Source organism: Montipora capricornis, chromosome 1 (genome assembly GCF_036669925.1).
Source record: "Montipora capricornis isolate CH-2021 chromosome 1, ASM3666992v2, whole genome shotgun sequence".
NCBI classification, from domain to species: domain Eukaryota; kingdom Metazoa; phylum Cnidaria; class Anthozoa; order Scleractinia; family Acroporidae; genus Montipora; species Montipora capricornis.
In genome coordinates, this window is record NC_090883.1 from 35777477 (window position 1) to 35787476 (window position 10000).

General features: G+C 37.5%; 1 protein-coding gene across 4 annotated transcripts in view; it reads right to left on the reverse strand.

Annotated features, from left to right (window-relative positions):
• The window catches only part of LOC138040493 (ATP synthase subunit C lysine N-methyltransferase-like), a 7536-nt gene extending 464 nt beyond the window's left edge, over positions 1–7072 (reverse strand). Inside the window, exons 1-5 of one of the 4 annotated variants that reach the window (XR_011130688.1) lie at positions 6368–7072; positions 5011–5150; positions 2630–2680; positions 2416–2504; positions 1545–1676 (exon numbers count right to left, since the gene is read on the reverse strand). Coding sequence is in view for 1 of the 4 variants with exons in the window: in XM_068886220.1 (XP_068742321.1) it covers positions 2650–2680; positions 5011–5150; positions 6368–6790 (594 nt within the window). In the remaining 3 variants the exon portion in view is untranslated. The other 3 variants (XR_011130689.1, XR_011130687.1, XM_068886220.1) reach the window with 3 other exon arrangements.
• Between the last annotated feature and the right edge of the window lie 2928 nt (positions 7073–10000).

Below are 10000 nucleotides of genomic sequence, written 5' to 3' on the forward strand. Positions count from 1 at the left end.
GGATGAAGTCAACACTTGCGTAAAACCAGGTCACTTTGTTTAAGAAAATAACACAATGCCAGTTTCCACAGAAAGAAAATTTTTCAAACCCCATTCACACAACCCCACCCCCCCCCCCCCCCCCCCCCAAAACGTTTTCTTTGCTTTTGTTGAAAAACATGGCTGTTGATCACGTGAGTGAAAACCAAGAATGGGTTTCCAAGTGGACCTAAACTGTTGGTGTTGACATGTCATAAAGAAAAGTAAACTATTTCCACATTTAAGTGCCTATGAAGTGAAAAATATCTTTTGCTTTCTATTTTGGAATACCTTCTTTCGTTCCAGAGATATTCAAGTTTTTTGTTTAAAAAATGACGTCACAAAAATGGACCATTTCCGAGTTCCTGATAGTCTTGGTTTCGAAGTGAGTCTTGGTGCTCAACTATTGTAAGGGAAGTGTCATGCATGAGTTTGATTTGCATAAATTAGAATACGCAACTCACTTACATTTGAATGGTTATGCACCAGGACTCGTTCTGAAAAAGAGACATCCAGCAACTCGGAAATGGGCCATTGCAAATGACTCTACTGAATCACAAAATTGACAATATCTCCAGAAATATTGGATGGGTGTTGTTCAAACTTGGCAACAGTCATCTACATAAAAACTTAAAACTAAAAACTTATACCCTCTTGCTGTTGCCATGGAAACCGTTTTTTTGCTGCAGCATTTATTTAACTCACAATTGATTTGGTCATTCATTGTCATGACGAGGCATGACTACACTGTCAGTAAGCTTATACAGAGATGTAAAACACTATGGACAGCACATGCATTTCAAGTCTGACCATCTGCCTGTACTTATCTGTTCAAAATCCAAGATATTTGCTTCATTGCAGAAAGGGACTGGAAACAAGACTGTTGCCATGGCACTTTGTGCCTTATCTAATGTACATTACTGGTGCCAAGTTTGAATATCATTACTCCAATATTTTCAGAGATATTCTCAATTTTGTGATTCATTACAGTCATTTTGCAATGTTTGTGACAGACACCAATTTTTAACAACAACTCTAATATCTCTGGAACGAAAGAAGGAATTCCAAAATAAAAAACACCATTCTTCATCATTTTCAAAGGTCTTCAAAATAAGCAAAAGATATTTTTTACATCAGAGGCACTTTAAAACTCACTAACAAACAGCAAAGACTCTTCCATCTTTCCACTTGCTGAAATACACATGTTCAAACTTTTTTACAATTCATATAAGAAAAAAAGAGAAGTTGAAATAGTTTTAAAAAGTGACCAATGTCTGTTTTTTTTTTAAAGAAACATTCCATGAACTAGACTAAACTGATTGGAGATGACAACTTTTAAAAAAAGAATTTGTCACAATGACTTGCAAAATCCCATTACCTGGACAACTGAAAAAATGGTAATACTCTACCTCTACATGCATAACTTCAGTTCTTGCAAAATCCTTCTCATCAAAATACACGCTTGTGGCAACTTGACAACTTAATATACTAATTTTACCAGCCAAAATATTGTAAGTTACACTCACCAGTTGGACTTTTTTTATCCTTGAGTAGTTTGTCGAATGTGTATAGGATCTGGTAAGTTCTTTGTTACTCACTATAATGCCTAGGATTGACCCAGATGCACACCCAATTTTGACATCCAACACCTTCATAATCTAAAATGCAAATCATAAAGCCCTGAAAATTAGATGCCGTGCACTCAGCTTCTACAATTGGCTTTTAAACCCTTTTCTTAATGCAGGGTTTTCAATAACTTTTCAAGCATATGCTTTGGGGCTAATCAAGGTAAGAAGCTGTCACTCTTGTCTTTTTAATACAAAAGTTTGAGTGAAAATCTGACAAACAGACTGCGATATACCGTCAATGACCGGCTTCCAAGGAAACTCCAGCTTAATGAATATATTTGTTGTGCAATGGTTAAGAAGTAAATAGTTATCATTATGATTGAAGTTACAAGGCATAACAGGACACACACACTTTTCTGCGCAGTACTTCTGTTTTAGTTTTCAGTAGCCGTTGACATTGTAATAAAATGTTAATTGAACTGATGCATACTTCAATTAATATTTAGCCAATGCCAAATGAGTAGGAGATCTGTAAAAACTGGGCATTTACAGTCACTGTGGCAAAATTTGAAAAGCCTCTTTCTGAAGAGCCTCTCTGGGATATTACTTGACCAGTCAAGTATGTACGTCCCAATCTGTAGCATCAGAACCCCTATCTAGTTGTTATTCTTATGAAGCATGCACTCACAGCTTTTTTGCTAGTCAGCCAAGTCTTGACAACATTACCCACAACAAGAGCCCACAATCCGGAGCATACAACTCCCATGCTAGAACTATGTCACCAATATTTAAAGGACACCAGGCCATTTTTAGATGAGCTTTTTAGTACCTTTCATATCTCAGAAGATTGGCTGGAAAGATATTTTTTAGCTGAGATTTCAATCTTCACGTAAACAGCTGATCAGGACTGTAAAAATGCTAAAACAAATGAATCAAAATTGTATTCTTCTGGTTACTGTGGACTTCTCTCCATACTGGGCGAGGTAAGGGCAAACACCTCTCGTAAACATGATGTCTAAAGTAATATCTTAAAAGTTTCTTACTATCTCAGCAACTCCAAATATCACAACAATGTCCAAGTTGGAGAGTTTAACCTGTAAGTAAAAGAACAGGATCATTGAGAATCATATCCTCTTGGGATGTACCAAAGAAATACCACTGACTTGTTGGCTCAAGAATAAATTATTGAAAGAGAATCACACTACCCCTTAACGTACCAAGCCTCATCAAAACAAACAAAAACCATCCTCCCTTTGTAATTTAAATGTGCAATTGCTTGGACAAATAAAGATGAAATAAAGATGTAAAAGTTAAGCTGACGTGTCACGCGTGACCTGAATCGTTTGAAATTTGAACTGCATGCGTGCCAGTTTTGAACTTTGTCCTTGAGATTCTGAATTCCCATGGATATTTTCCTTGATATATCAAAAATTCCTAGTTATGAACTTTCCCTTCTTTATAAAATAAACAGTGATTGAAAAGTGAAAACTATTTCAAACATTTGATGAATTGTTCAGTTATTGTGCATTTTTCATACAGCAACTTTCAGAAAAATCTCCCATATTCCATTCAAGTCTCAGAAGCTCCAAAGATTATTTCAGTCTTGTGGATACTGGTCTCGTCCAAAAGAACTTAATAACAGAACAAGTTACAGAACGCACAAAGCCAATCCTCTTTTCACTGCGAAGATGACACTACGTGTATTATTTTCATTACTACTTTTTATTTATTCCAAATGGTCTGGATAGCACAAGTGTCACTAATATTTTTAAAAATACAACCACACTTTTGAGTTTAAGGAACATGTTTCGATGTTTCAAACATCATCTTCAGCCATAGTGATTGTAACATTCAGCCTTCTCAAAACCGGCCGGTCAACGGCTCAATGAGCCACCTCCTCAGAAAGTTTGACCGTCTCCTTCCAGTCAGAAATGTCTTATTTTGATTACGACAGGTGAGACAGAAAAAAAAACAGACAACACAATTTTAGCTGTAAAGTAAAGTCACTGGAGAAGATATAGAGGCTTGAATTTAAAAATGCTTGTTTAACATTCAAATTCGCTTCCGCAATATTTTTTTTGCGTGGTGCACGTGAAATGTTTATTTAACTAACATTCCAGTATTTCTTATCAGACACCATGCAAGTGTCAATTCCATGTGTGAAATTTTGTCACTTTAGATCCCCCAGATTTCACTAAATTGCATCTGTGAGTGTCTAAATGTCAAAAATTTCCTGCGGGAACATGCCTAGCTTGCACATTTTGGGCACTCGCTTGGTGGTCACCCCAAAAACCCAGACTGTGGACTGTGCAGACCGTGCAGACCAGGGGGAAAATATGGCGTTACCCTCACTATTATTGACAGCTAACCCTAAACAGGCTACCCTGAATGTTATTTAGGCCTAATTCAGGCTAATCGAATTTTCATTTTACAGACAGTCTGCACAGTCTGCAGTCTGCATTTTTCAGTGGCCCCTCGCTTGGGTGCCTTTGGCACCAAAACCGTCTCCACTTTCCTTATAACCTGCTCCCCAAAAACATTTTGAGGAGGCTGAACATTGAAATTTTTACAAGATAATTCGTATATACATGTAATTAATATATAACTATCAATACAATGATTCTTTGTAGATTAAATGTTCGTTACAAGTTGAAGTACATGTAGATAAAATTCAAATGAACCAACAATATTACAGATGATACAACTGACATAACGGTAAAAGTTTAAAAGTGTAATGCTAAACTGACATGATCAACTTGTTTGTTGAGTTCGGGTTTCAAGCGCTCAATATGGAAGCTCTCCTTGATTTTGAGTTGATAAAAAGAAGAAGCATTATCAATAATTTTGAAGCAAGAAACATCACAATTATCCTGACAATTTTTAGAAAGTTAAGATGCTTGAAAATACATATAACAAAGCCGCAATTAACATTCGGCTATAGGCACGCTCTTAAGTTTTTTTTTATGCTCATCTGTTGTCCTGCAATCTTTGTTTTCACCCTGACTTTGGCACTGCTGGAATGCAAAAAATCATTGGCACTGAAAGACCTGCTTCGCCCGCTATTATGAATAACTATTATTGTCTCATAGGGTTATTTACAAAATTTAAGGTTATGATGCAGGACCTTAGTTTACTGGCCTAATAAAAAATCTTACAAAATCAGACCATTTGTATTTGTGAAAGCAAAGGCAACAGATTACGTCTGAGATATTCTTTACGCTCAGTTTTTGTGCAGTCAGGAAACACGAACTGCCGCTCAGCAGATTTGGCACATGAAATGTGACATTAAAATGTGTTGCATAAATGCTTCATTATTTTAACATCTACATTGCTGAGTGATGGTTAAATATAGGAACTTCCGCTATAGCCAGCCAGTTTCTAGATGAAGACCACTTTAATGCCTGGAGTTAAGAGCATTTCTCACCTTCCACAAGTCATCTCTGGAAAATCATTGTCCTTCTTATGGAGTCCTTGTAGTCTTGCCTGCAGTTTTGAATACCAAACCAGCCAATGATTTAGTTTATACCCATGACGTTGGTAACCATGTCTAGCAGCGGCAAATACCTGCCAGAGAGCCAAAATCAAAGTTGATTGACAGGCAGTCCAAGAGCTAAGAATAGTCTTACCTACTCTGAGCAAGAGGCTTTAAAGTTGTACCAGCTTCAAAACAAAAACACTTAACGCAGTAACAGGATGTGCAAACAGACACAACCACGATTTTGGCAATAGAACAATGCCATATTCTTATGTGCAGAACTTACTGTAGCACATATCTGAACAAAACTACATCAAAGTACATACTAATTACTAATGATAAAATGATCATTGGTAGTTTTGCAGTCATTTCGTGACCAAATCATGAGAAATTCAAGTAAAAAGGCCCATTTCATCATCATCATTATACTTTTATTCATTGGTGAGTAGGCTCTTCGCATGACCATGTCACATGACCTTGTCAATTATAAAAAAAAATGGTCGTGGTACAAAACACATGCCAAAAATGGAAAGAGCATGATTCAGGCCATTGACGTCAAAGTGCGTGATTTTAGAGCGGTTTCAACTTTGAAAATTGTAAAAGAATTGAGTGCTGGAGGCAAAGTTTGCCATCCAGCAGCTGTTTTCCATATAAATCTCCCTTAAGCTTAAGTTTTTAAGCATTAAAATCAATGTAAAATCTCTCGCCTAAATGTCAGCACTTGGCCTCAAAATTGACATTCTCACTAATTTCATCACGTTTCTTCTATTTCTGGCGTCTGGCATCTGTTTTTTGTACCACAACAACTTTTTTTTAGGATTCAGGCCCCATCCACAAATATCCAGACATTTTTGAATCTGCATTTTTTTCTTTCCGGATACGCCTTCTGTTCACACATATCTGGTGAATTTGCTGGCAAATCTGGAAGTTTTTGAATACACTCTCCAGAATGGAAATTTTTCAATCCGCTGTGAATCCAACTGTGTGGACGCTAAATTTATCCACAATTTTTTAATTCGGATGATGTAACAAGATCGAGCCTAGTTCCTTTCTCAAGATTACTGTCGCCTTGAGGAGTCCTGAGTCCAGATAGGCGTGGACAGGAAAATTTGATTTGAATTCGCTACGTGTGGATGGGAATATTTTTTAATCCGGAAAATAAAAGTTGCAGATTCAAAAATATCAGGATAAGTGTGGACAGGCTTCACACAAGGGTCACCGTTCTCACGTGACACGATCACGCAAAGGGCCTATTATTACCCCTTCAACGTATGGAATGATAAACGAGTTTTAAACTAAAACTTGCCACTCTCCCATGGCCACTGCCCAAATCCACCATCGTCGATCGTTGCCTTTTAGAGGTTTTTGCCGGTTTTGTAATATTAGCAACTTGTCTCTCTGTCGCTGGCACATAAGAAAGGAAAATTTTTCTCAGAGCTTGCGTGACAAACGGTACATTGACAAGAGCAATTCCAAGTGCTGTGCCTCCTGTGATTCCAACAACTACTTTGCCAAATTTGCTTGATTTCTTGGGGATCTTGTTGTCTTCTTGGAGCTCTATAAGATGGCTTTCGGAGTCCATTCCTCTAAAGAACACAGGACTGTTCAATTTGCACAATTGAGGGCAAATAAACGTAGCCAGAGCGTAACATAAAGAGGACTCTAAAGTATCGAAAAGAAACACGAGAAAGGAACGTTTTTGCTCTTTTGTGGAAAGTTCCCATTCCATTTAAGCCGCGATAACCTTTCTCAAGAATTCGCTTGTTGATTCTTCTGCAACTCAACTGCAATGGTGGGTCAGTGGCTTCTTCTGACTCGTGTAAGGGTGGGGAAGGGATTTGTGTTCGCGAATGATTTTTGCGTGAAGAACATAAGGTCATAAAAATCCGGAGTAGATTGCAGAATCCGGCCGAAAACAAAACCGAAGATTAAAAAAAACCCAAGAGATTCCTGCGTTTTCCGCTGTAAAGTCACAACTTTACCTAACGTGGGTGGCGTAATAGTGTTACAACACAGCCTCGCTTGCATGATAAGAAGTATTGTTGTGGGAGGAAGTGAACCGGTGTAAACCAGAGCTGGTGTTGTTGAAAGTTCACGCTCCTTCGCGTTATTGGGCTGTATTCAAGTTAATCATCGGGTGAAAATAGCAAAAGCAATAAATTACTAAAGGTGGAGTTTCTTTCCGGTTTTTAGAATTTTTAAATGAACAATTTTCAGGGGAGTAGGACTCAAAACACAGGGCAGTGATCACCAAGAATGGGGAGCATAGCGTGACAGGACAAAGTCAATTCATGCAAACACACAAAACTTCATCTCAAAAGTTTAATTAAACCAGAACTACTTTTACAAATGTTACAAACTATTACTTACAAACAATTTCAAGCATGCATTATGAGAAATCTTCCGTTACATATTGATAATAGAGTTTTACAATGCAATTAAAAAACCAAAGTTGAAATATTATTTACAAACTGTCGAAATATTTTGTGCTCTACCCCGAAGAGTCTTTTTTTTTTTTTTGGATCTACTTTTTTTGCTACCTATAACAATACGTTGTAGTGTGGTTACTAGTATTTAAAATTTTTCATTAACTAAGTTGTGAAAGTTAGGATCCAAATTTCACCTCAACTTTCCTGATTGGTTCATTTCATTCAAGAATTGGACCTCTTAGAAAACAAGACATTTTCTTTATCTTTTTTGTGATTGGTTAATTGAACAACAAAACTTCTTTTTGATTGGTTCATTTGGATCCGTAGATGACATCAGCAAAGTAGTTGAATATCAACTCAGCATTTTTTTGTGTTCCACCAAAGCCAATATTTACAAGAAAAATATACTCGATTGGCGCCTTTGAAACACGATCCTGTGCTATCAGTTTACAATGGACTTAAAAGACGTACAACTAAAAGAATGGAATTAAAGAAATTATCAGTACAAATTCAAGTCACTTAAGCATTGAAGAAGTGCAAGGAGCTGAGCTTTGAAATGTTTTACACAGAGACCATGGACACTTCAAAAAAGTTGTTTGGTTTACGAAATAGTTGGACATTTTTTCTTTGCGAAGCTATTTTTGGTAAGCTGGATTTTAAATGAAATCGCTTGTATGTCACAGTGTAATAAACTAAATTTACTGTCAAATTTGTTTGACTTTGTTGCTCTTGTATTGTTCATTCATCTGTTATGTTTGAACCTATAATAATTTTGTTATTTAAAAAGGCTTTCACGAATCCATGGTTCCTTTATATTCAAAGGGTTGAAATATTTAAACCTTCAGTTTTTCTCGTACTGATTTAGTAACCGTCCTAACTTCAAACTTTCAATTTCGTAAGCTAAAAAACGTCGAAATGAAACGACTGCGTGTTTTTATGGTTTAAGTTTATTCAAACTAAAACTTCGCAATTAATATGCTCCACTGATTTACGGAAGGCGGCTTTATTAGTTAACTTGTTATAACTGAGGTTTAAGTAGTTTAGTTTGCAATTACTGTGCTTTAGTGCTGCTGATAAATGCTCGGCTGCTTTATCAGTTAACTTGTTACCCTCGAGGTTTAAGAAGTTTAGTTTGCAATTACTGTGCTTTAGTGCTGCTGATAAATGCTCGGCTGCTTTATCAGTTAACTGGTTACGCATGAGGTTTAAGCTGTTTAGTTTGCAATTACTGTGCTTTAGTGCTGCTGATAAATACTCGGCTGCTTCTTCAGTTAACTTGTTACCATCGAGGTATAAGCTGTTTAGTTTGCATCCAGTATTTACAAGAAACTTTTGCACTTCTTTTGCACCCAATGAACCAAGATTATTCACCGCCAAATCCATACTCAAAACTCCCGAAGCATTTCCTAAGAAATGCGACACAGCAGCAAAGTCAACAGGCCCGAGTGAACAGCGACTAAAATCTACGGCGTCAAAGCCAATTTGCTCAATTTTGTTTTGTAACACTGCCTGCTGTTTTTCATCATCAATCTCGTACAAACACTTACATAAGTTCAGTGTTAGCTGTTTGTCTTCATAAGCTGGCCAAAAGGTCAGCGTTGTTTCCTTCTCAGTCGATATAGGAAGCAGTTTGATAAAAATGTCGCTGTTTGAGCTCTCTGTTTCTGGATCAGGCTCGAGTAATCCAGCCACAAACTGCAGCACCATTTGCCATGCACCATCGTTAATGTGTTCTGACACAAAGTTTTCGAGTTCCCTTTTATTCAAGGACTCCACAACATTTTTTGCAGCGAAGAATTCTTGCAGTGTCAAATGTGTAAAGCAATATTGGGCTTTCGGCGGCTCATTATAACGGGATTCTGCGTCTGGCAATCTGTGAAGAAGTCCACAATCTTCCAGTCCAATGACTTTGCTTGACTCAAAGAGCAATCTTCCTTGTTTTATTCCCTCAAAAGCAATTTCTCCCAGCCTCTTGAGAATTTCTTTGTCATCATCTGGGAGCTCGTTAAACGGCAAGTACATGTACACTTTGAGAATCAGGTTACCTTGAGCACTGCTTTGCCGGTTGTGCTTAAAGAAGAGAATCTTTACAACCATCGTGTAAATCTCAGTCATTCTTGTAGGGAGCCGAGTGTGTGCTGTATCCCTGACAATTTCCCAAAGACAAGAACAAATGAGAAAACAGTTCACTGGGATGTAGCACAATGAAAACAGGTTCATGTTCGACTTAATGTGTCCCCAAATTTTGTCCTTTGCGTCGCGAACTCCTTGTGTAAACTTCTCGACATAGTCTTCAACCTTTTCGGACGTAAATCCCAGGATTTCGACTGTTCTATCAAAGTTCACATCTTCAACACAGGTCACTGCCGTTGGTCTTGTTGTTGTGACTATGTTAAGACCACGAAGAAGTTGTCCTCCCGCTAGTTTGTTAAACAAAGCGGAAATAGGCATCTTCTCCTCCAAGCCATTCTTGTAACATGTGTGGTCTTTCCCAGCGATATCCTCTTTCG